Source organism: Podarcis cretensis, assembly GCF_951804945.1.
Source record: "Podarcis cretensis genome assembly, chromosome: 10".
Classification (NCBI taxonomy): domain Eukaryota; kingdom Metazoa; phylum Chordata; class Lepidosauria; order Squamata; family Lacertidae; genus Podarcis; species Podarcis cretensis.
This window is the reverse complement of record NC_137179.1, coordinates 37,977,473-38,005,097: the sequence shown is the minus strand read 5'-3', so window position 1 is coordinate 38,005,097 and position 27,625 is coordinate 37,977,473. Positions and strand designations below refer to the sequence as shown.

General features: G+C 40.1%; 1 protein-coding gene and 1 long non-coding RNA gene across 8 annotated transcripts in view; one reads left to right on the top strand and one right to left on the bottom strand.

Moving 5' to 3' along the window:
- The window catches only part of DCN (decorin), a 31,504-nt gene extending 15,117 nt beyond the window's left edge, over positions 1-16,387 (bottom strand). Inside the window, exons 1-3 of the mRNA XM_079993469.1 lie at positions 16,141-16,387; positions 11,037-11,277; positions 3,074-3,186 (exon numbers count right to left, since the gene is read on the bottom strand). Coding sequence (XP_079849595.1) covers positions 3,074-3,186; positions 11,037-11,241 — 318 coding nt within the window. The 5' untranslated portion in view covers positions 11,242-11,277; positions 16,141-16,387. The remainder of the gene's footprint in view (positions 1-3,073; positions 3,187-11,036; positions 11,278-16,140) is intronic.
- LOC307225574 overlaps positions 1-27,625 on the top strand; it is a 196,414-nt gene that overhangs the window by 56,598 nt on the left and 112,191 nt on the right. For all 7 annotated transcript variants that reach the window (XR_013843074.1, XR_013843075.1, XR_013843076.1 and 4 more), the window contains exon 3: positions 26,855-26,976. This is a non-coding gene — a long non-coding RNA (uncharacterized lncRNA). The remainder of the gene's footprint in view (positions 1-26,854; positions 26,977-27,625) is intronic.

Sequence of the window (27,625 nt, the reverse complement as noted above, 5' to 3'; positions counted from 1 at the left end):
CCCATATGTTACTGCTAGGCAACCACACAAACATCTAATAATCCTGGGGCACGGTAAAATTCTCCAGGAGTCTGGGTGAGCTCAAAAAGAAAAGAAAACAGTGACAGTTACAGTTCTGCATGAAGGAATTCTCTTCACACAAATGTTCTCCCAATAGTTTATATGACTAGTCTTGGTGAAATCTCTCTGGGATTTTGTATTTTGCAATTGTGATTGTTTGAGTCATCTTGAGTTCAGTCTTGCATGGAATTTGTGCCAAATCTGTCCAAATGTTTTGGTTTTTTTTGGATCCATTACTTCCTTTTGCATAATTAAGTCATTTATAATGTTTTTGGAGGCCCCCCCCCTTTCCATTAAGCTGTGTTGGTGGAGGCAGTGGCCTTTTAGTCACAATATTGAGTCCCTGGAAGGAAACAGAACTATATGATCCCCTAAAGATGTTACTGTTACCTAAGGCCAGCACAACATTTCAAAAAATATTGCCTATTCTTCATTTCTCAGTTAGCTGCTAAGCTACAGGTAAAGCAACCAGTCACGTGCCTGCCCTTATCTCACTCCATATGCTTCTCCCTGACTGTCCTGTGCATGCCGACTCCTGTGGCTCAGTCCAACATATGATTAACTTGGAAATTAATCCTGCTCAGTACAACTGTGTCCCTACTCCCAATAAGAGTGCATAGTTGGTTGTAACTCTGGAAACCAGGGCGATGAGGAAGAGAAGTCAGCAGTCTAAACAATAAGAAACACTCAGTCTGAACAGTCAAAACATACTGAATTGAGGGATTATTCTGCTCTGAATCTAGCTCAAAAGCAGCCACAAATATACTAACCAGTTTTAATATAATGGATAGTACATTTTTAATCATGTTTTAATCATGTTTGCTGGGTTTTCCTATGCTGAGGATGGAGAAGTAAAGCCACAGGATTTCTTGCTAGTTTCACCATATGCCTTGATCCCTCTGCCTTCCAAGCAGACCTTCAGACAAAGGTCTGTCCCAAGCACTATGAGCCACAATCAGCCCACCTCAAAGCGTAAAGGCCTTTGTACATGCTGTGGCCTGCTGCAGGTGTCCTCTATTTTGTTTCTGCTCTTCACGTGCCTCTTCCTATGAAGAATGCAGCCTCCACAGAGGCCACTGCTGCTCCTGGGCAGTACTAACACAGTGTTTGAGTGTAGCAACTCTACAAAGGCTTGTAGGCATAAGGGTTCCTATAAGCTCACCTCAACCCAGATCCATCAGGCAGTATCAGTAGAGACTTCATCTATTCTGTGTAGGCAACAGCTTCTGTAGAAATCAACAGGTGCCAATCATAGAATCATATGATTCTATGATATGACTAGCACCTTGCGTCCTTTGTGCAGCCATGTAAACCAGGTTCTCTCTTCATCCTTCTATATCCACAGACAGCAATTCACATACTATCCAAAATGATTCCACAGAACTCCTTAGGGGTTCACTCATTTTTAATCCTTTCATACAAATCCCCATTTGGTATTAATTTTGATGTGTTTCCGAATATCTCAAAATTGAGATATTCAGCTTGGTTTTAAATTATTGCACAGCTGGTGGGTATAATTTGTCCACACTCTTACCATCTGTCCTGTGGATGACAACTTTGTCCAAACTATAGGGACAACTGAAATATTAAAACAGGCCTGCTATGGGCAGTACTGCATGTTGATTTTGTTGTAAGAAACTCATTAAGTCTGGAAGTAAAATATGCATGTACATGTGTCTGGGAAACATAGAACAACCTTATTTCTCAGGTGCATGCATTGCATATACAGTTATTTCACACTGGTGTTTCCTGCAGCAGTTCTAATAGGTACCATTAGATGTTTTCAATGGTAGTTGAGGAACCAGGAAAATAACCAAACTTCTGCTGTGTATTCAGATATATTGGTGTTGTTTTTCATTTGGGCACTCCTAGCCACTGAGGGACGCGGGTGGCGCTGTGGGTAAAACCTCAGTGCCTAGGACTTGCTGATCGTAAGGTCGGCGGTTCGAATCCCCGCGGCGGGGTGAGCTCCCGTCATTCGGTCCCAGCTCCTGCCCACCTAGCAGTTCGAAAGCACCCCTAAGTGCAAGTAGATAAATAGGTACCGCTTTATAGTGGGAAGGTAAACGGCATTTCCGTGTGCGGCGCTGGTGCTGGCTCACCAGTGCAGCCTCGTCACGCTGGCCACGTAACCCGGAAGTGTCTTTGCCTCTTGAGTGAGATGAGCACACAACCCTAGAGTCGGTCACGACTGGCCCGTACGGGCAGGGGTACCTTTACCTTTACCCTTAGCCACTGAGGCCACCTGAGCACTCCAGTGACCATGTAGAAACCAGGACCTGCCAACCCAATCCTTCCAGGACAGTATAATCCCATCCAGGGCAGGCTATCACTCCACATCCTACTACTAAATCGATTTCAGAAACAATTGCATCCACCCATTGCTAAGATCGCAGAAAGGAAGGTTGTCTCTTGCAAATACCTGTTGTTTGCTGTCTGATGTTGCGAGAGATATATCCTTTAAGTTTAGAACATCTAAATTTCTTGTTAGGCTTTACAGGGGAGATGAGGGACAGGAAATGATTTATCCACTAGGGGTCAGTGAGTAGAAATGTAAACCATTATTAGTAGCAGTATTCTTGTTGTTGTGAAGCACAATTCCCCTATCCCTCTGATATGCTCCAGAAGGATACTCTGGCCACCAATAGGAAAAAGCACTGAGAGGAGAAAGAGCAGGGTCACATCCACCCATCTCTCTTCTGATAAATGTCATGAACCAGGGTAGCCAAGGCAGTTTCAGGGCCATGACCAGACCTGAACCCATTGTAATGAATGCACCTAGCTTATTCCCGCTCATTAATGTCAATAGATCTACTCTGAGTAATACTAAATTGACTATAACCCACAATTACAGTAGCAATAGTGACTTAGTACATAACCTTTATATGTTTATATGCAAAATATTTATATAGTACCAACAGCAAGGTAGATATTATTCCAGGTCAGTCTCTGAACCTACTGGAACTGATCAAACATGTGACTAACATGTAATGTGTATTTCACTGCAACTTACATGAAGATCCTTCAAGTTCTTGAAATCTCCATCTTTTATTTCAGTAATTTTATTGTTCTGTAGGTCCAGTAGAGTCGTATCTGGAGGGAGATCCTTTGGAACTTGATCCAGACCTGTAATGGGATTTTAAAAATAGCAATTAATAAGAACAAGATAAAAGTCCTGCTGGATCAGACCAAAGGTCCAGGTAGACCAACATCCTGTTCTTATAGTGGCCAACTAGATGCTTATAGTAAGCCCACAAGTAGGATCTGAATGCAACAGTCCATACTTGTGATTCCTAGTAACTCGTATTCAGAGGCATATGGTCTCCAACAGTGGAGGGAGAATATAGCCATTATGACTAGTAGCCACTTATAAGGTTAAATGGTTAACCCTGAATGATTAAGTCCAGTCAAAGGCGACTATGGGATGTGATGCTCATCTCGCTTTCCGGCCGAGGGATCCTCTTTGAATTTATCTATTCTTCTTTTAAAGCCATCCAAGCTGGTCACCGTCACAATATACAAAAGCATAAAGATGTGTTAAAGAGGGTCAGTAGTTACTTATATCTTCATTATTGAAGAGAGCAACTGATTTCAAGCTTTCACTACCTAAAAATTGAAAAGATTGATAACAACTGCTACTCTGAAGTGGACAAGTGGTTCATCTACCTCAGCATTCTGTCTTTGATAATAGCCAGTTCCCTCAATGAGGGTTAAGACCAGTGTTTCCCAAACTTGGGTCTCCAGCTGTTTTTGGACTACAGCTCTCATCGTCCCTAGCTGGCAGGACCAGTGGTCATGGATGATGGGAATTGTAGTTAAAAAAACAGCCGGAGACCCAAGAATGGGAAACATTTGTTTAGATGAAAGACAGACAGATCTCTCTCAAGTTTATTGCACTATTCTCTTATTAGGGATGCCGGTGGCACTGTGGGTTAAACCACAGAGCCTAGGACTTGCCGATTGGAAGGTCGGCGGTTCAAATCCCCGTGATGGGGTGAGCTCCCTTTGCTCAGTCCCTGCTCCTATCAACCTAGCAAAAGTGCAAAGTAGCAAGTAGATAAATAGGTACCGCTCCAGCGGGAAGGTAAACGGTGTTTCCTTGTGCTGCTCTGGTTCGCCAGAAGTGGCTTAGTCATGCTGGCCACATGACCTGGAAGCTGTACGCCGGCTCCCTCGGCCAATAAAGCGAGATGGCGCCACAACCCCAGAGTCGGTCATGACTGGATCTAATGGCTTTACCATTATTCTCTTATTCTGGGGAAGTCACACAATGAAATGTAAAAATATCATAAACATCCAGTTTGCTACCTTGTATCTTCAACTGTTCACAGTAGTCTGGTCCTATAACAATTCATCTGTAGTTCTTTTCTCACTTTGGTCCTTAGCCAAGGCATCATTCATCATCAGTGCCATAGAAGGAGTTATTCCTATCGTTTATTCCAGGGTGCCCTCCAGAAGTTGTTGGGCTATAACTTTTGTCAGCCCTAGCAAGCACGGCTCATAATCAGAGCTACCTCTTACTTATTCTATTGAATTTTGAATGAAACCAGTCCTACTGATACCCCCACCCCCGCCATCCATTGAAGTAAAATAGCTTCCCTTTCCCCACCAATTCAAACAACCAGTTTCTTCATATAATGTCAAGTCAAGCTTTAAGTTCACTGCTTCAAATTCCAAGTCCTCCATGTTCTAATTATGGTCAGTTAAATCCTAAACTCTAATTCTGGATGACAGTCAGGGACCCGGTCTTGGAAACTTTCCAAATACCATGTTCTGCTGACTTCAGCAAATATGAAGTGCTTGAAGAAAGGCCATGTTTGGATTCAGTTCCTTGTCATACATCTAAAAAGAATAAATTGTATGTAATCAACGTAGTCAGACCAAAAACATGCCTCATTTGATTTGTATCCTTCCACTAAAGTACAGAGCTGATCACTGATTGTAATGAGTAAAACATCAGAATATAATTAAAGATGTTTAGCATTATTTTTACATTCAGGCTTTTCCACATATCAGTGCTCTCATATTTATCCTCATCTAAAATGTCCAGGCTATTAGATTAATAAAAACTAAGACAATTTTAAATGACTCCATTGCCATTTCTTTTTTTGAAACAGAAACTATATACAGAGCGTTGTTTTTACAAACAGATTCATTTCTGTTCTGTGAATGCCTGAAGAACATCAGTCAGTTTAAATTAAAAGCACTTGTGATACCATTTCAAATTAAAAACACTTGTGATACCATTCCATATATGTGGCTTAGGTGAAGGAAGAAAATTAAAATTATTTCATATTACATAGCCCTATCTAAATTAAATAACACTGTCACCCACATTTGCTTTTCTAACCAAAATATCTTGTAAGTATGCATATTCATTCTGTCTGTCCTGTTAGTATAGAAAGTTTTCACAGAAAGAAAGAATTGCTCAGTACTGCGATGTGTGCCCATTTTTGACACTAGCCCTGAAATTCATAGTCATGACTAACTTGGGTCAATTAATTTAAATGGCTACACAGTTTTTAAAACACAGAAGCCCCGAAAAATATGTCAAAGGCCTGGATGAAAAGAAAGGTATTCACTTGGCACCAAAACTGAAAGGTGCCTCTGAATGGATCTTAAGGTTCAAGTAGGTACATATGGGAAAGTAAGCAGAAAGACAGGGTAGTGAGGAGTCTGGGCAATTTATATAAAATCCACAATTTATTTCAAACAAAGCTAACACTAGAAAATATAATAGAAGTACAAGCTGAAACTTTTGAAGGTAAGACTAGATTGATCTATGAATAAAACCAGAGGTAGAACCTTAGCCTTATCTTGATTCATCGCTCTCTTTTTAAGTTCCCATATTCCGTCTAATGCCAAGTTATGTTACCCTACCCCCCTTACATTATTGCAAACCTATGGTCATTTCTCTCTGCTCACTAGTGAAAAGTCTGGTTTGTGCTCAGGTTTTCTCCTGCCTTGACTATTGCAGCCTTCTTATCTCTGATTGTCATATGTCAGTCCTATTTCTATCCATAAGTTTATGAATAAAATAATTTATTTATTTTAACCAAGAAATCTTACTGGCTTACTGTTGGTTTATAAGTTAAATATAACTTCAAAGTCCAATTTGCATGAATTCTGAAGCTTGCAAAAGTTGACTCATAATAGCTTGCTGCTATAGATTCCTTGTTGCAGGAGCTGATAGAATTGCCTAATGTGTTTATATAAACCCATACTTTTGGATTTACTTATTGTGCTTAGGTTTAAGAAAAGACTTATTGCCACTACAAGTTTGTATAAAATTTGCATTTTCTTACAGAACTTGTTGCAAGCACAACTTGAATAAACTTGAATTATTTCATCCATCTGGACTCTTAGCAAATTAAAACATGCGAAACTGATCTAGCAACAGGAAGCCATATGGCAGTGATTGATTTTCTTGAAGATTTCTCCATTCATTGCTCATACATGACTCAGCCTGGGCCACTGGGCCTATAAATTGCCTTTGTCATTTATATCTTTTGCCGAATATATTCTGGAATGACTAACCCTTACAATGTGTTCCAAATAATAAGACCTTTTGATCCTAGTATTTCATAACACCATTTCCGCAGCTGAAGTTATCAGAAATACTGTGTAGTAGTATATACAATTATGGTAGCATTTGTAAATTTCCATCACTCAGAGTACTTGTCCTCTCGCCTGACATGAAACTGCATGCACAGGAATAACCCCTTATATCCTATATCTCTGTTTTAGACTGAGCCAAGCATCCAGGTAGCACAAATTTCCTACAGGCTGGTGCTACTTTGCAGATTGGGAGGATGGAGGCATGTGCCTGAACCTTGGCTGCAACATTAGTTCCTCCCTGTGTGTAAATGGCTAGAGTCTTTCCAGGAGACCCCATATGACAGTTACCTCCATTTATCTTTCCATCAAGTTGCTTCTGTGCAGAAAATGGTACAATTCCTGTGCCCTCTATTTCACATGAGGCATGAAGTCTTGATTGCCAACAACTTTCCACCACATGTGCATGTTGCAAAATTTGTTAGTGGTTCATGACGAACTCCACATGGGATTCATGTGGTTCACTACACTGAAGTGATGCCATGTATTAAAATTCTGTTTGAGTGTTTGGACATTCTTTCAAAAGCCTAGTATGCCTGCGGTTTGTTTCTCAACAACCCTAATTGCTATGTGATACAATTCATTTTATTTTATTTTATTTTATTTTATTTTATTTTATTTTATTTTATTTTATTTTATTTTATTTTTTCTTTGGGAAGGAATGGCAGACTGGTAGAGATGGGAAGGTGTGCTTCCCCTGTTCGTTCCCCCCTATAGTGTTTTTGGGAAAAACTTTTAAACAAGCCATTGGCATACTGATTACAAAATTCTAACAAAGCAAAAAGCTCATATGACTCTTCCTATGTGATGTCTATAACAGCAAATGGGTAGAATGTATGCCTCAGGTGAACTCTTCAGCAATGTAGGCTTGATTGCTAAATGTGCTGGAGAGTTTTAAAAGAAAGTATTAAGAGAAGTTCCTTTACATGCACAACACATGCACAAAGTATATTTTCAAATTTATTTGACTCTTCATCAGTTTTTCAAGAGCTGGCCAAACCAAAACAACACTGAAACTCTTTCTTCTGCTGCTAAAAACCAGACTTTTGTGAAAGATCCTCAGTATTTTCATTTGTGCAGCATCATCCTGCTTTTTGTGTGGAGGGGTAGTGGTTGGTGGGCGTGGTTTGGGAAACATCTGTTCTGCACCTCTGACCAATGTGAGCTGTCGGTTTGCAGACTCAGACCAAAGGATATAAATGACAGAGAGATGATGGTACTGAGTCCACTTTAAATACAAATACAAAAAAGCTACAAAAACTTGCACTATCCAATAATAGTGACATGTGACCAAACATGCAGACAATCAGTTACAAATTTGCTCTTAAAACTATTGGAGCAAACAGCAACTGTACCACTATATATGATAAGTGTGAGAAGATGTTTTGATTAAACCACAATCTTCCAGTGCAGAGATTTTGACTCCATATATGCTAACAAAGGATGTGCTTAATGCACATATTTTTATTACTGAATTCAGGGATGGGAAACTGTGGTCCTTCAGATGTTGCTGGACTCCAGTTCCCATCAGCTCAAGTCAGCCTTACCAGTGGTCAGGGAGCATAGGAGTTGGAATCCAGCAACATCTGCCCCCTGAGTCTTAAGAGGCTGGAATGTTGTTTGCAATAACATTCAGTAATGCATGGATGGAGAGATGAGAATCAATCAGGAAAAGTAATTATCCACCCAAATTGCTGGGCATTTAAGTAGATATTTAAACAGGCTCTCAACTCAGCTAAGCAAACCATCCAAGAATATTTTCATATTTGATCATTCAGTCCAGAGGGAATTTTAGCATAAATAATATGTTGTAAAAAGCTTGTTGATGGGATATAGTAATGTTATCTTGTTCCACCCTTGCACACTAGGGAGGATGAAGTCTGGATAACAGTCAACTTGAATTCTTACAGCATAACAGAATTAATTCAGCCAGCATTCTGAGGCTCCAACAGCTAGAGCAAAGCAATAGTTTGTCTGGTGTGAAAAGCTATAGAAAATGAAGTCCCTATTCGGATTTAGAATCTAGCAACAATTTGGGATGTGAATGAGATACGCCATACATATATGAAGTATATTCATGAAATGGACTGTGATTAAAACCCTCAAAATGGCACCATTTATCAGTGGACATAGCTCAATCTGAACTATTTCCATCATTAATGGGTTGGTTTTGAGATTTACGACCAATGTCCAAAATGTTTGTTTCATTAAACTTGTTTTGGACATACACAATCAGTCCGTAGTAATGGACATTCTTTACCTGTAAGTCAAGGAAATTAAATTTTGATTTTACTGGCCTACTGAAAGCTAGAAATGACAATATTTGTCAATTTTTTGAGAACTGTATGATTCAAGTTGTGATTAGCCAGTCATCTCTTTTGCTAAACAGATTTCTAATGGCACAGGATTGATGGGGAATATTTTTCTAAATGGGAGCTAATATTTGGGAGATCTCAGCTTTGAGAAGGTGACCTCTCCTCCAGCTGAGGGGAAGTGGTTGTTGAATGGTTATATGTGTGTCATAATAGAAGCAGTTTCTAACTGGAGCACAGAATTGGAGCCTAACCAGACATTACTTTAATAGCATAATTAGCAACCATATTTTTTAAATTGATAGTTATGAAAGTGGGGTGATTTTTCATAAGGGTCAAGGAAATTAGGGGAGGCCAGTTTTAAACTTCCGTCCTCAGTTGCAATCCTAATGAAAATCACATAGCTTAATATTTAAATAACAACAACAACCAAGCATAGTTGGCAATCACACTATTAAAGTAATATCTTGTTTGCCCCTTTATTGAAGGCTAAAAATATCTTTGTTTCTGTGTAACTCTGGGAATCATATGTAGGCAGGAGCTTTGCTGTTTGCCTCTCCCAACCAGCCAAATATTACAAAAAGCATCATAAATATATCTCTTCCAAAAAACCCAACAACATCCAGTAGCTTCATAGCATCAAGGCCGTCAGCAGATCTCTTCAGAAGAATGTGAAGGACTATGCAGATGGAATAAGTTTGGTGTTCATTGACTCCTTTTGAGTTCTGGTTTCAATTTGAAGACAACTGATCAAAACAGAAATCTGTCCTGTTCCAGTAATTGTCTCAGAATTGTGTTTCTCTCATATAAATAAATGGTAGCTGTTCATTGCTGCAGTACACATCCCCTCCATTATTTATGACAATGTCATTGACATCTCCACTTACAGTACTTAAAACTGCGCTGAATTTTTAACAGGCCCAACTGAAAATTCAAAGCATACCCAAAGCTCTAGTTCAGGCACAATGTTGCTTATTTAGAAGATACAGGTTGACTATATAATTGTAGAGGCATGCATTTTCATATAAGGAAGTGATAGGATAATTAACTTCCTAGAAAGAATTCACCAAAAACCCCAGACAGAGAAATAAAATTGTCAACTCAACAGGAAAAACAGTCATCATAGAAACTTAAAAAAAGAAACAAAAAAACTTTTGCTCTTTTGATCCTTAACTTTTCCCACAATTTCTAAGTTTTATGGGGTTTTGTTTCCTTTACTTGGGATCTACTTCCTTGCCTAGATGTTTGACCTTTGCCCATTGCTTTGCTTCCTCTTCATGTCTGGAAAGCATCCAGTACACAAACATGTATATTTCTATTTGTCAATGAAGACTAAAATAGTTATATTTTAATCAAACTAGAATAATTAAAAGCATTACTGTTAGTCCCAAATTAAAGCCAATGTTAGAAAATGTTAGAGTCCACATGCTCATATTTCCAAGTTAAAACTTGTAACAACCAGTTTTATGTAGCCCGTGTAACCTTCTTGATCCTCAAGAAATTATGAGTAGCAGAGTTTGGTACTCAGAATTTAGATTTACCTGGATTTGTAATATAGGTCTGTGTCACCCAACCATATTTAAAAAAAGGTAAAGGGACCCCTGGCCATTAGGTCCAGTCGCGGACGACTCTGGGGTTGTGGCTCTCATCTTGCTTTACTGGTCGAGGGAGCCGGCGTACAGCTTCCGGGCTTATTATGATAGAACATTGACAAACTGGCATTTCCTTAAAGAGAAATGCCTGTGGTCTTGAATGAGAGGCAGCGTAAAATGGACGGAAAGCAAATGACTACCACTATTTCTTTCATGGTCTACCACCACAAAGACCCTGTTTTTCAGCTGACCTATTCTCAGCTGAACTCTCTCTCCTTATTTTCCTTGTTGTTTTCGACAAGACTATCATACAGATACTATCACAACAATGGCAAAATTATAGTGTGACAGGAGAACTCAGTAACTATGTTGGTGTTGATACCCAAAAATAGCTTAAGCTGTCATTGTGAGCCAGCATAAACAAACATTTTATGAAGCAATATTTCATTTTGCTCACCTAAATCAGAGCACTGCACAACTCGAAGGTGGCACTGGCAGCGGAATGGACATACTGGGCCTTGCAGTGGAGGATAAGTATCTAGAGTATCTGTAGTTCCAGAACCTGCTTCATCTTCAAGCATAAAATCAAACAAGCCTTTTTGGTGGAATGGCTTAGCCAAGCAAAGTGGCAGGAGTAGAAGGAAGAAAACGGCTACCTTCATGGTTTAGTTCATCTATTCAAGGTGGCAGCTGTGAATCTAGAAGTCAAAAAAGAAGAAGCAAAGATTTGTAAATTGGTGGCATTGTGTTCATACTCATATCTTTCACATAATTATAATCGAAACAGTTTTTGGTGGAGTTGTGCTCAAGTGTGTAAATGCGATGGTAAAGGTAAAGGTAAAGGGACAGGGACCCTGGACCATTAGGTCCAGTCGTGACCGACTCTGGGGTTGCGGCGCTCATCTCGCTTTATTGGCCGAGGGAGCCGGCGTACAGCTTCCGGGTTATGTGGCCAGCATGACTAAGCCGCTTCTGGCAAACCAGAGCAGCACACGGAAACGCCGTTTACCTTCCTGCCAGAGCGGTATCTATTTATCTACTTGCACTTTGACGTGCTTTCGAACTGCTAGGTTGGCAGGAGCAGGGACCGAGCAACGGGAGTTCACCCCGTCGCCGGAATTCGAACCGCCAACCTTCTGATCGGCAAGTCCTAGGCTCTGTGGTTTAACCCACAGTGCCACCCATGTCCCGATAAAGCATTACCCAGATATAATTTATGTAGAAAACCAATAAATATTTATAAAACAGAGATTCACAGAGGAACACAGAGTCAGTTCTGTGCACAACTGTCTGGATAGTTTGATTTGACTTGTATTTATTAGTAACAAACAGTTGTGTTAGGATTCTGCACAAAAATTAAGGGAAGAATTGTTTGCCAGTTCTTAGTCAAGATAGCAAATGGACTGAATTGTTTTTTTCCCCATTGTCATGGTTAGCCTGAGGCTGTGAAACTTATGATAGTATTGGGAAGGGAGGGATAATATTTTGTTGTTGATTTTTTTTTAAGCCCAAAATTTGCCAGGCTGGCAATATCATGTGAAAGGAACCTTTAGTTGCTTAAAGTAAATCCGGTAAAGCATTTTAAGGGAAAATGTTGAATTTCAAGTTTGTTATTTTTGGCTTTCTTGTCTGTATATCAAAATATAGTCCAATTTTAAAACATCTGCCATAATACTACAGGTGCCCCTAAAACTGTTTAAAAAATGACAGCCAGGCACCTTACATCTAATTTTGACATTCAGCTGGATGGCGTTTACCTGAAGTTTCAGGTATCTCAAGGGGGGGGGGTGGTACAGGAAGAGGCAGGGCAGGACCTTGAAGCTCCTCTGCTGTTGTTTCTTGACTCAGATGCAATAACAGAAAGGATTGGGCTATCTCTGCTGTTTCGTAGTTGTGTGCAATTCCCCCCCCCCCCCACAAGTTTTGTTTTTCTATAGTACATTTTTAAACTCAACAGCATAGCCTCACAGATGTATGCTGCTTATTGTCAGCACCCTTAGGGCTAATTCATGTTACGATGACCACTCATACCATTGTGGCTCAAATGCTGTTTCCTCATATCTGGATCCCATCCTATACCAGTAACATCTGTCAAAAGAAACCACACAGGATGAACTGATGACACAGTTATTTCCCACACTAGCACTGCCAGAGTGGCATTGGTATGGAAAGAAACCATGTCATCTACTTGCTTGCTGTTTATAATTATTGCTTACACCATAAAACCCTGCTGCAGGGAAACAGCCCCCAGCCTGCATTGTCAATATAGAAAATCAGCCCAGTAAGGAGGGTTGCAACTCATCCTGTATAATACAGGATTGCCCCATGTTTTAATGCACAGTTTAACATCCTGTGTTGATTCAATACAGGACATCGTTTGTCCTGTATTTCCTGCATGTCTGTCTTGCTCTCTTGTTCTTGCTCTTTCTTGGCCAAGTTGGGGACCCTCTCCAAATGACTGCCTCCGTTCCTACAGGGAAGGCATTGCTGGCTTGGATGGAGAAACCGCCTCTTGCTTCTTTCCTTTCTTTTTTTCTCATCGCTCCCTCTCTCATCCCGCTCCCAAGGATGAGCAAACAATGGGGCAAGGCTTTCATGTTGCTGCTTCCAATTCCCTTCAGCTCCAGGGTGGGTTGAGGCGGTCTTCCACAGAGCTGCAGCCTGGGAGTGCCAGGCCTTGTTTCTCAGGGAGCAAGAGGGTCTGAGTGGGTTTGGTCAGTGTAGACTAGCAGCTCCAGTTCTGAACATAATTATCTGCATGATATTTGAGAGAGGAGGGTGGAGGAGAAGTAGCTCCCCAGAAGGCTTGCTCCCCACCCCCTAAAATTTTCTCCCTCTTTCAGAAATTTAACATACTCCTCATCAGAATATGCCCACCCCATTTGCTTATTTTTTTGCCCCAGCCTACATACAGTAGTGTATGTGTGTTAAAGTTCATGAATTTAAGCTCTGGGTAGCAAAGCACAGACGTATTTACACATCCATGTGCATGTGACAAATCCCAGAGGGGTTGTCCTGTTAGGCTGCAATGTAATGGATTGTGCTGAAGTCATTTCAGCACCAGGTGTGAGGGGACTTCACCTATCAATCATGTCCCCATCCTGTCCTGTATTTTGCCAGAACAAAGGTGGTAACCCTACCAGTACAGCACCATGCCCCAAGTTATAAGGCCTCTATTGGAAGGCTCTTACAACTTAATGGAGAACAAACAGCAATGATACTCCACTGTGCATCCCCACAGATCATAGCTAACTGTAGGCTCTTTCTCCCAGCATGAACCAGGACAAAATCTTTTCAGTTTGCCATTATGAGGATGAGGATGACAAAGCTACTGTAGCAGAAGTTCTGTAAGATGGTTGCAGGTTTGTAGATCTCTTTGTAGTGAGAATGGGAGCAGAATTTTTAGTACTGAACTTTACTACTGAAGTCATTTGGGTGGTATTTTTATTTTTCTATGTAGGTGCGTGTGAATTAAAGCACAACACAATGAAGCAATGAACTTGGTTTTATTTTGACCTTAACCTTCCTCAAAGGAGTTCTGGTTTCCATATCATATATACCCTCTCCACCCCCACCCCCAATATATTTTATTCTCATGATAGCCTTGTGAGGGAGGTTAGGCTGAGAGATATTAACTGGCTCAGAATCACCCAGTGAGCAAAAATGTGGACCCATGCCTCCCTGATTCAACCCAACACTTTAGAATGATACTGTACCACACTGTCACACAGGTCTCGAAGTCTATTAACTCTACTTGAAGTTAAAAGACCTTGGCATGTTCACAGATTAATAGATTAATGATCTAATCCTGAGGAGTATCATAAGGGACAAATGTTCTAGCAAATCCAAATGTGAAACATAAAATAACATAAATGGTATTTTATTTCTTCTCCCAGTTAATCAGGCAAAAGGATGGTTTATATGAGCTCTTATTCCCCTGCTGCTAAAATGTTACGATTTTTTGAAAATATTTCTGTGCCTTAAATTAGAGTCTAGAATGAAGTCTGTAAGGGTTTTGTTTCGTTTATGAAACCTGTAATATTTTTTGGTAAAAAATCAATTGATCCTATCGGCCATTAGGATTCTCACTTTAGGGGCATAACTGGCACATGAAGAATGTCATGGTAATTCCGTGTAAGTCATTGTTGAAAGATGATTTACAAAAGAGGCACATCCTTTGCTTATGTCACTTATGTCACAAATGACGACCCACATAATGTAAAAGGCATTTTTAAAAACCCCTGATTAACAATGATATTCTGAAAGATCTCAAAGGAACTGAAGTTCAAAGGAACTTCAAAGGAACTTAAATAAATCTGATGAACATAGCAGCCTAAAATAAATGAAAAAACTCTGTGTCTGCCAACTAACGATGGGCCTTATCCTTCAGTAATTGCTGGAGTATTCCTTCCACACCTATTCTGTAGTTGCAGAGAGAAAGCCCCATTGAACCTTGTGGGACTTACTTTTGAGTAAGCATGCATAGAATTGTGCCATGTATTAGTTCAATCAGTTATTTCTGAGAACAGCAAATAAGGCTTGAGGTTATAGTGATTCTTTTATCGGATCAACTAACAGACAATTGTAAAAGGCATGTAAATAAAAACCCCAGAATAGCCAGAAAAAAGATATACAGACAAACAGCAAAATAAACAAACCATATGGGGAGAAGGATTGTGAGATGATACATATATATTATATTGAAGGTGGGGATGGGTGGGGTGATTTAATTCTATACTGAATTATGCTGTGGTATTTCTTTCTAGGAGTTTAAATCTTACACAGCCTGATCCATAAATCAGTTGATCCAGAGTCCTAGGACTGAATGTTTGGCAAAACTAGTTTGCAGAATAGAAAGATGTCTATACCATTTAGAAAATGGAGAGAATAAGGACTTTTCTAAAAAGAGAACTACAGCTCTATCTCAGTTTCATCTACTTCAACAGCAACTAATATACTGCATTTCTTTTCATAGCAAATACTTTTCTTAGAACAGATGAGGTAAAGAACATGCTACAGGGCACATTCAAGATTTTGAAAGCATGTTTATTTCCATTTTAAAACTGTATGGAATGCCTGCTTGTTTATCTTTAGTTTTTCCAGTCAAGAAACTTCTTGTCTTAAATATGCAATCGCTGTTTACATATGCAATATACCACTCTGCAGTGTTTAGAAAGATGTCTGCTACTCTGGGCAAAACATTCCTCCACCACCCCTTTAACTTAAAACAAATACCTTCTGGTTTTCAAACTACAAAACATGAAGTTTCTGTTTTCCTCCTACAACATCATATACTTCAAACTTTGCATTAGAGCAAGAAAATGCACAGCTGGAAAACTCGGAACATACAAATCCTTACAAAAATACAAAGAAATGGCCCCAAATGTAAAATAATGCTAGGAAACGTCCACAGTTCTCTAGAATGCTCCCAAATAATGCAGATATAACAGTACTAAACATCTCTTTTAAAGCCACTTCTTTCAGGCTCCCTGTTTCTCCTAGCTTTTACAGAAGTTTTACTGTACTGGAGCAGAGTTCAGGATAATTATTGAAAGCCATACCTTTTAATCCAGGGATTTGCAAAAGGCGCCCTCAGAGCTGAGATGCAATTAAACTGAAATATTCAAGCCAGGCAGAAGAAGGTGCAGGTGTGGAAAGGAGGAGGGGTAGATTACTGCTCAGTTGTCTGTCACTTGGTGGAAAACCCTCCTGCGTCTTCTATTCCATAGCACAGTTAAAAAAGTAAGGTTTCCCTCAATGAACAGAATCCAAGCTGACACCCACAGTAGATCATATGGTAATGATATGTCTCCTGTATTGTAGCCAGAAACTTTATCAGCCCCCCTTTTCCCCTTATTTCTTTTTCATGTGTTCAGGATCCTAAGTGCTTTTACAGATCAGCACAGAATGCTTTGCTTGATGCCATTTTTTTCTTATTTCCGTCATTTTCTTTAAAAATCACATATTTAGTTAGATCATTTTCTTTTGTGGAAGAAAAATGTCTAGAGAGAGCGAGAGAGGCTTCTGGCTTACAGTAGTGTATGAAACCCAAGGAAGTGGAAGGAAAGTAATCTCTCAAAGTTAGTAAAAAAAACAAAACCACACAGATTTACAGGAGAAAATACGGTAAATGAGTTAGCCTTAAGTCAAATATTTCTGCAGGTACCTTTTGGTTTACAATAGGAATAAAGTAAGCAAGCAGACATGCCTTTGCTGTGCATACATAATCCCATGATTTTGTACTTTAAAAAAACAAGTAGGACTGGAACTTGCAGTCTGTATCTTTATTAAGATTCTAATGCACGGTGCAATCCAGTATATGTCTATTCAGATGCAAGCCCCGATGTGTAAAATGAGGCTTGCTTTCAGGTAAATGGGTATAAGATTGCAACCTTTTCTGTATGACACAGAAATGTATCATACTGACAATTTTAAAAGTGCAGAACAGAAATAAAAAATACAAATAGGAGATTTTTAATAATACATTTTTACTTGTTTTGTGATCCAGGATTGCAACCGTTACATGAAACATTTTGTACAGATGTTGCACTGTGGCTTCTCAAACTATACAGGAGTTATACATATATGCTCTAGTGACGTCACCTACAGTAACTGGTGGTTAGAGCAGCCTATAATCCCATGTATACCTTGGAGTCAGGCCCATTAAACTCAGTGTGAGTTACTTCTAAACAAACTTGCATCAGACTGGGGTACAAATGCCAAATGAACACATGGAGCTTCCTTCTGTTCTTACCTTTTCTGCTTAAAATATGTGGGTTTGAGTTGCCATGTTTAAACTTGTAACTTTCTCCCTCCCCTCAGGCTGCAACCAGGTGCAAATGCAGTGTCAGTTAAAGGCTTTTTAGGAGAGAGATAAGTTATTAGACTCGCAAGAGACTTTTAAATCTTACTTGCTTTGTATTCCTGGTTGAACACCAGAGACCTAAAAGTCATTAAGTTTGTTCTCATTCCTTCCTACCAAAAGTAGGATTTAAGAACAAGTCACATTTAGCACGACTTGATTGCAGTATAGGGTTCAAATCAAGGGCGTTGTTTTAAATAAGGCATGCTACTTAAAGTAATATTTTAGAAGTGCTATGAGGATTACTTATCCATCTTTTTAACAAAGCTGAGTCAATTTAGGCATTCCAGGGAGCTGATAGTCCCTTTGTGCTACCCACTGAGAACAATAGTTGGCAATTCTTTTCAGATGAGACATTGTGGTGTATATGATTGCTTTTGCCCTTATACATTTCAACCGTCAAGCAGAAACTAATCCTATTCAGATGAGCCACTGTTAGGTTCACTTACATTGCAATGGCTTCTTAGCAATTTCAGGTATTCAAATCCAGGTCACTTGCTATGTCTGGTGCTCGGAAATGTTTGAAGCAAGACTTTTGATTGACAAGAGGTCAGGCAGTGGGTCAGTTCTGAACCTCCTCAGTTGTCACTTTTCCTTTAGGTTCTCTTTAACATCTTCCAGCAAAATTCTTGCACAAATAACTGAACTTTCTAAGTTACATGTGCAAGTTATTCTCTATTTAATGGGGCCTTTTCCCAGGAAAGAATGGAGTTTGAACAAATATCCTTCCTACCTCCTACTTTGCTCAGCCCTTGGAGCACTTTAAGTGTGCCTGAACTGGGACATTGACTCCCTAGCCTTCCCGCTAGTAAGCAGAGCACCACTGTCAGTGATGGTTAATAAAGAAGTATTTGATAGTTGCCTATGATGGAGGGGTTCATAGCATTAACACCCTAATAAAATCTTGCTTATTTCATAGCCACAGCCTTGGATCCCAGCAGAAATCAGGCATGGCTCTAATTCTCAGCTGCCCAGCCTACTTCTTGCTTCTACATCTCAAACACCTCAACTCTGGCTTTTGTCCTTCTAACAAACAGGAAGTTGAAGGAAGGGGGCCCAACCATTTTCTGTCTGGCACAGAGACACTTCCTTTGTTACCTTAATGACCCATACTTAGCAAGCCATTACCAAGAAGCTGGCCTGGCTATTCCAGCTATTGAATCCTTGTTGGATCCAGGAGTTAGAAGAAACTCATACAGCCTACTCAACTACCCCCAACTCACAACAATATATTAGAATCCACAGTAAACTGACCACCCTATATGCGTGTGGCGAAGCTGGGAATATTTGTCAGAGTTCCTGGAATTTTCCAACTCTTTTGGAGAAAGTCCGCCAAAGGAAATTCTCAGAAAAAAGAAAAAAAATTCTGATAATTTTTTACTTTAGTTACTGTTGTTTGATCTACCTTCTCTTTCATGAATTTTTTGAATAGTCAGTGAATAAAACAACTATGATTTGAAGCTATAGGAAACATATTTTTTGAAAAGTGTGTGTTTTTGAACCCTTATATTGTGGGGTTTTCTTTAAGCGTTTGTGTTCCTTGGGCTCCCTTTGTATTTTATTTTTATTTTTTACTGTGTTTATTTGGAGAATCATGCCTGATTTCAGGGGGTTACAAGCAGGATGGGGGGGAGAGAAAGATGTCTGAGCAGGGTTGTAGGAGTAAGAATAAATGCACAAAGTGGAGGGATGAAGGTTAGTGGCAGCCCTTGTTTGATGGTCAAATGGTCAATGCTTTTTTCTGGGGGGGGGCGCAGGGGTACACATACCTCTAAACATTTTGTGAATCTAAGTTTGGCCTCATTGAGGGGCAATATTTCAATATGAGTAGGAAAATGAGAGTACCCCTAAACATTTTTTAAGAAAAAAAGCACTGAGGATAATCTTTTTTAAAAAATGTGTTATCTTAAACTACTCCTCTCTCCATGGCCCATTGTGATTTCTATAGCAAGTGAAGAGATGCCTCATAATGGTGCATGTGCGATATGAAATAGAAGCTGGGAGGACAGAGAGGCATTGTTGCTTTTTACTAATTGTTATCACTCCATTTTTTTTCTCAGGTCTTAACTAAAGCAAGTAGCATTTTTCTCCTGTAGTCCTTTCAAAGTCCTCAGGAAGCATCTTAAGAATGTTTCAAAGTGAGAAAGTAAAGTTACTGATGTTAACACAATAAAACATGGACAAAATGTTTCCATTAAAAATACTGGAGACAGCAGAAAGGTTCTACATTGGCTGAAATATTATTTGGACCTCAAAGGGAAGGTTTAGTCTGTCTGGAAACTTTTTTTATAGCTTCTCCTGTGAAATTACATCTGAAAAGCTCTTACTCAAAAATGAGACCACAAAATGTACTTGTGTTTATAATTTAAGCACTGAGGATAGTTAAACTGAATTGGCTTGTATTTCAGGTCTAACTTTGTTCTAAGAATGTATTTTATTTCATCAAGGAAAAATAGAATTGGGTTATTGCTTTATGACAAAGCTTTGCACAACTTTGATTCGTATAGCTTGGGGACATATTAGTTTAGTTTAAGACTTGTGTGGGCTTGTTTGATGTAAGAATTCTCTCCTATAAGAATTCTGCCTCCACTATAAAAAAAATGGATTTTGCTAACTCCTGTTCTTCCCACCTGGTTGTGAGCAAAGAGATTTTTTTTAATGTTACCTGACGGACAATAAATACCAGATTTTGATGTGTGGAAAGAGATAAACCATTGATGAGGGTGTCCCAACTGGAGTTCTGTCCACCAGACATCTTCTAAACCTCATAAACTCCCTGCTCCCATAGGAACCTGCTTTTAAGATTGGCCTCAGAGGTCTTGTTATTTGTTCTGTCCATACATGGGATCAGGCATGAGACTCAAGGCCTTCTTGGTGGTGGCACTGAGATAATTCTGGAATCTGTGGTGGATAACTGCTGAGTACCCTCTTTGTCCATCTTTAGATTAGGAATGAGCAAAAAATCACCTTCCCAAAGTCTTCATGTTATTTCTGGGTGGCAATATTAGGTTGGGAGCATTTTCCAGATGTTTTCTGGGGAGAAGTGGAATTCTCAGTTTGGATGAGAGTGAAAGCAAAAATGCTCAGAAAACTCTCTTCTGATCAATTTTGGCTCTATAAATCTTAAATGAAACTCTATTGTTAGTTTATATTGGTGGCTGAATGGGATAATAGAGGAAGACTGGAGTAGAGGCCAAGCCCGTTGCTTAGAGAAGGATGGGGTTCATTGTGTAGCCCTAGTGCAAATGCCAAACTCTGTGAAACACCTAGTGATGTGGCCCAGTGATTCTTAAATCTCATCTCATCTCTCTCTCTCTCACACACACACACACTTCAGTTCCATAGCTATTTTATGAAACAGCTCAATAGCAGGTGTTTGTTTCTGAGGCAGGGACAGTTTCCTATTCTAGATTCACCTTACACCTTGTAGGGAGTTTGCAACTAAATCCAAATTGCTGTTGCATTTGTTTAACAGAATATGAGACAAGGCTCTAAGGGGGAAATTGGTATGAAATCCTTCAAAATGTTCCAAGCATCAGCTTCTCGTGCAGATTAAGTTATATTATCCACACTGTATAAATCTTTTGGGGTAGAATGGGAGCTTTGTAGTAGAAGATCCCTCCATCTTTCATGTAAGTGACTGCAAGCAAATGTTCTGTCATGTGGAAGGTGATGCAACAGGGAGCAATTTAAAACATTCTCCTTGTGGTGGCTATTTTCCTATACAAAAGCCTTTTAAGAGCACAAGATAGGTGGGTACAGAAACATCCCAGGGATAGGGTACATGTCTTCCTCTGGTTGTTTTGGACTCCAAATCCCATGAGCCCTAGGCAGCAAGATCAATGGCCAGGAATTATCGTTGTTGTTGTAGTCCAACAACAGAGATTCTCCATCCCTCATCCTACACTCTTTTACAACTGGAATGCTTCTCAAGACCACCATTATCTAATTTCCAAATGAATCCATTGGTAGTTTGGGACTCTCACGGGAGCTACAATGGCCTATGAGTAGATGATCTGAACTTCTTTTGTTCCTTGTCTGTCAGCTAGGTATATCCATCACAAATCTTTCCTTAACTTTATGTTTTAACATAAGGTGGTCCTTTAGCCTCCAGACTTGATTCAGAAGCTCCTGGGTGTGGCAGATGTGTATATGACTTACTGAACCTGACAATTTCGTCTTGCTTTATATTTCTGCTTGCAATAGGGATCTTTGTTTCTAGTGAGCTTTGCTCATCACTGTCTAGGAGTACATTATGTGAACTGGTTCCACAGGTTCCATCTGTGGAGCATGATATTTTAAGGCAAGAAGGTGGGGAATCTGTGACCCTCCAGACATTGTTGGACAGCAACTCTCACCAACCCTAGCCAGCATGGTTAATAGTCAGGGGTGGTGGCGATTATAGTCCAGCAATGTCTGGAGGGCCACAAGTTCCCCATCCCTATTTCAATGGAAACTTTGCCTCTCGTATCTACCTACCTCAGATTTGCAATAAGGTCAGCTGTTTTATAAGCATCTGAAAATAAATGATCTGGAAGCAATTTTCTGTACAGACATCAAGAGTGAAATGATTGGCAAAAAAGCATTTCTTCAAAGCTCTTTCTACGGACTGTTGATAATGAAGACTGAACAATTTGCTATTTGTTTTGAGGTAAACATCAAAATCAAAATCTCTGGAGGCGTAAACAAACAGAGAAGCAAGATCCTGAATAGCATGGGGGTGCGGGGAGATGGCATGTAGATATTATTGACAGCAGAGAACTGGACATTCCACCATCTGCCTTGAGCTTGTCCATCAAAGCAAGAAAAGTATTGGGATAGACCCAGCTATGATCAGTCATTTCCAGAAACCCTTCCAACTGATTCTACTGAAGGGCTTTTTGAAATCCACAAGGATGGAATAAATATAAATAAAAATCCAGACTTGAGTTTTGCAAGATTTCCTAGCACTGTCTTCCTGTAAATAAAAACAACATTACAGTTGATGTAATCCTGCAACACAGTTCTAGCAAAGACCTTCATAGCATGTCTGTTAAGCAAATTATTTTTCAATTCTTACACACATTATTTTCAGTGTTTGAACAGGGCTGTTGTCTGTTTTGCACCACATTACTTTCATGTCTGCCATACCTACATCCAAAAGTATGTACCTTTCAAACCACAAAGCCACAGAAATTACCAAATGTATAGACTTGTTGAACCCAACCACAAAAAGAGTAGACAGATTTATTTTAGGGCTACAATTTGTGTGTGTGTGTGAATCAGTTATGTGATTATCCTTTGTCCATATATTTTTAATTTTAATTTGTGCTGAAGATCCACACAATCTGTAGCCTACCAAACCACATGCAACCAACCAGCCATGTAAAGCAACCCACCCAGGCCTTCCAATACTGCAAAACATGGCAAGTGATATGGCTGGTCATCTGTGCTTTGCTAGTTGGGTAACATTGGTGCAGGTTTGGTATGTTTTGTGTGGATGTGCAACTTACGCAGGCTCTCCAAGTGGCAGCAACCCCCTTTCTCAAGGTGCCCGTCTGCTCCTTACTGAAAGAAGTAATTAGGATCAGCATGTGAATGATGAGGATATTTCACCCCTCCCATCGCAAGAATCTGGTGATTTTCCAGAGAGGAGGGGGCGGATTTTGCTCCAGTACTTATTCCGCTCCAGCCTCACTTCAAAGGAGGAGACTGAGTGTTATCTCTGTGTAGATAAGGTCACTGCAGAAAGCAGCTGTAACACTCAGTGCAGTCCAGTGTCTCCATTTGTATATAGTTTGTATAGTACAGTAGCTGTAGTGAATAAAAGAAGATATTCTTCAGCGCTGTCGTCCGAGTGATTTATGCTCTGCTGTACTCTGCTGTGCACGGCTGTGAGTTCAGTGCTCACAGCTCTTAGTTGTGAGTCCACAGCACTTAGACCTGTTCCTGCAGAAGAAGGTCTCTGGAGATTTATGCTCTGCTGTACTCTGCTGTGCACGGCTGTGAGTTCAGTGCTCACAGCTCTTAGTTGTGAGTCCACAGCACTTAGACCTGTTCCTGCAGAAGAAGGTCTCTGGAGGTGCTACCCCAGCTCGCCTGGCCTAGTCGGGGCTGAAGTGGTTGAGCCCAGTCGGTGGTACTGGCTCAAAGGCAAAGCTGACAAATGATATGCAAAGGGTAGGGATACAGAATCAATATGGAAGTTGGATTTTTTTTTGTAGTATGTAGGTGATCTCCTATAAAGGGAGCACAATCAATAAACAAAGTCAATGAGCATTTCTCACAAGTTTCTGGAGAGTTGTGGCACATAAAGTGGGGCGGAGTGGGGCAGAGCAGGAGAGGAATGGAGTGTTTTCAGGCTTTTTCAATGGGTTTCAATTATACATGATTTCATCGACGTGAGCAGTGCGTTGGAACGTAAACCCCACGTAAAATGGGGGAGGCCTGTAATACAGTTCTAAAGCATTGTCTTTTCATGACTGACTATTTTGGCAATGATATACAATCACAGAATTGTAGAGTTGAAAGGTACCCTGGGGGCCATCTAGTTCAGCCCTCTCTGCTTTTGCCCGGCAAAAGGTATCTTTTGCCCGGCATGAGGTTCAAACCCATAACCTTAAGATTAAGAGTCTTATGCTCTACCCTGGCTATCCCTGGCTCTGTGTTGAATTTGAAAGTGCTGAAGAAGCAAGGGTTGCTAACCTCATGGTAAAGTAGCAAGCTCGTTGTAAGAGATTATATGATCACTGAAGATCCACCTATAAATTGGTGAAATTGATTTTTGATGCCAAGTTGTGATGAGTTTTCTATTTGCTCATTTCAGATTACTAAAATAAGAGGCACCAAAGTTGGATAGTAGATTTTGTAGATTACAAGTTAAACTCCATGGTTTAAACCATTGCACATTTGTAAAATTTCCCTTAGCATGTTCCTGTTCTGCTATAACTACTTTGCCTGGTTGGTACCAGTTTTTAATAGAAATTAGTCTTGTTACATCATTATAATAGTGTTTAGTATTTTGTACATTTAAAAAGTAAAGGTAAAGGTACCCCTGCCCGTACGGGCCAGTCTTGACAGACTCTGGGGTTGTGCGCCCATCTCACTTAAGAGGCCAGGGGCCAGCGCTGTCCGGAGACACTTCCGGGTCATGTGGCCAGCGTGACATCGCTGCTCTGGCAAGCCAGAGCCGCACACAGAAACGCCATTTACCTTCCCGCCGGTAAGCGGTCCCTATTTATCTACTTGCACCCGGAGGTGCTTTCGAACTGCTAGGTTGGCAGGCGCTGGGACCAAGCAGCGGGAGCGCACCCCGCCGCAGGGATTCGAACCGCCGACCTTTCGATCGGCAAGTCCTAGGCGCTGAGGCTTTAACCTTTAGCGCCAGCCACCTGCGTCCCACCTGCGTCTGTACATTTATCCATCCTTTATTAACATCAAGAAGGTAAAGGGGGGATCATTCTGCACAGAACCATTATTCAGTAATATAAATTTTGTTATGGTCGCTTCCCAGTTGTATAATGTTGTGTAATTCAGTCTCAATGAGCTGTTAATAAACAAAATATTATTTGTGATAGAATGTTAATTTTAACTCTGGCTGTTCTCCTGAGCCATGGTAGATTATTAATCTTTTGTTTATAATCTTTTTCAATTGTGGTTATTAATATATTAAGATTGTGACTGATTTGAGGTCAGGATAAGTATCCAGCTGGCTTGTCTTTCCATTGTAAATTGTATTCTGTTTCAAATTGAAGTTACTGCTAATTATTCTTACTTATCTAAGTTTATTTTATAACCAGATGCTTTGCTGAATAAAAATAAAGTGTCCATTGGTTGTTTGAAAGAGTTAATTGGGTGGGTCTGGGTTAAGGCAATAGCATCTGCATGCATCATCTTAGGTTCTATATGTCCAAATTTAATTCCAGAAATGTTCTTTGTTGTTTCTGATTGAAATTGCATGTGGTTCCAAGAAAAAAAGCAAAAAACAGAGGAGCAAGTATTGTGTGTTTTTACCTGGAATGGACTGATGGAAGCTGGGAGCCAAAAGACAATGCTTTGAAAAGTAAAAATAAAAACTGTTATAAAATATTAGAAAATGACATATTAATGATGACTATTTGGGTAACTACTTTAAAAGTTCAAGCAAACTATGTTTTTCCATTCTAACAAACAAGAGCAAGTTTAGCATCCAAAAAGCAGCAGAAGCTGTTTTGGGAAGACAAATTGAGAGGATGATTGATAAAAGGGTAGAAAAAGCCTGTAATTCACTAACCACTTAAGCTGACATTCTTGTACTGAAGCTGGCTTTAATGCTCTTGAAGACCATAGTGGAAGACAGCTGTCTTAAATTAGAAGCCTAATGCTATCGGCCAGATTTAGCTGCAGAGGTGTGCACAGATGTATACAGCACTTTTGGCCTTGAAAAGGTCCTTGCTGTAGATGCACAAATGAATTGACAATTTGGCTCAGGATAACAGATGACCTGCCAACCTTATCTCCATTTGTGTTAAAAAATGGCCATGAGTAGCACTTTCATTCCAATGTAGGTAGCCAAGGAATGCACTAATGGAGGGAGTGTAGCCCCTCATTGAGCATGGAAAGTGAAGTGATGTTATACACCTGAGGGGTTTTCACTTATCCTGTTCTCCTGACATTGTGCATCTCTCAAGCTCCACTCCTGGAATCCCGCATGACATCAGCCCCACTTCTGACACATTGAGCATGGATATCTGAAGAGGGAAGCATTCTCACATAGAGTTCTACACACATTGGTTTCCACATGGTCTGGATCCCTGCCACAACCAGGGTTCCACATCATGTGGAAACATATGTACATGGCCTCTACATATGCACATGTGCCCTCCTCAGATGTCCATGCTCAATACATGGATGTTGGAGTCAGGGAGATGCATCACATTGGGGGTGGTGTCCCCACCTCCTTATTCTCATGGAGTGCCCACACATATAATACATGAAGGGGCCTATTGTTGTGGTTAGTTTTAGCTCTTTTGTGATCTTGGGGTTTTGCTATCCTATGTACAGTCCTATACAGCTCTACCCAAAAGTAAAATACATTGAATTCAATGGGAATTATCCCCTGGTATATAGGACCATAACGTTCGTCCTACTGAAATTGAAGTCACTTTAGTTACCTTGCAATTTTTATTATTATTTCATTGTTGGGTATAACAGATGAAGCACACATGAAACTCTTTAAAGGCACTTTCATGGCAAAACGATATAAGTTATACTGAAAGCTCTACTCATTTTTTGCTGAGAAAGGAATTCCAGACATGAAGACTGAATGCCCAATAATGCCTTTCTCAAATATGCTGTATGAAAGTTCATAGCTTTAATTCATTTAATGTTTTTGACGACCAAGTATTGTGTATCTTTAAAATAAGGTTATGACAGCTGTTTTTCTTCTATTTCAGGCACCTGCCCAAACAGCTCATTAATCCAAAGTATACAGAAGTCAGCAGGATTTTCCCCACCCCCATCTGCCTAATTTAATTCAGTGAACAATAGATCAGCATCCTAGAGCAGTTTTCTCAAGGTATGACACTGATAAAGCATCACTGGATAAAACTACAAATTTCAATCTGGTATACAGATATCTAAGATTTTGCACTAGAACAGCAGGTTAAGGGCCTTTCGACACTTACCTTTTATAGTGGCATTAGCGGGGAGTGCCAGACACTGCCCATAATTAGTATATTTGTGTTTTTGTAATGGATGAGACTCTAGTCATAGAACTTTTCTCAATTTGGGCTCAACCTGCCATAAATGGAAGGCAAGAAATGCACTAGCTCTCCAGTAATAGGAATATGTAGCCAAAGGCACAGGTGGTCTGCTGAAAATTTACTCTTAAAAATGTCAGATCAAACAGCAACCATACCTTTATAAATGGTAAGTGTGAAAAGGTCCTAAGTCCTACAAGTTGCCTGTTCTTGTACAACTGTGTTAGGGTCACCGGGGAATGATCTGGGAACCTCAAAATTTATGGAGCTGGGCATCACATGAGACATATACTGGGGTGTATAGGTTCTCAGGCCTCAGAGGCCTCCTCAAGTGCATGGACAGCATTGGCTCCTTCAGTTGGCAGGTGCTATGGGGTCTCTTGAGGCCAGGCCTTGTATAAATACTGAGAGCCAAGTCTTGTGCCCTTTCAGAGTGGGGTTATATTGCTTGCTGCAGGGGTCAGC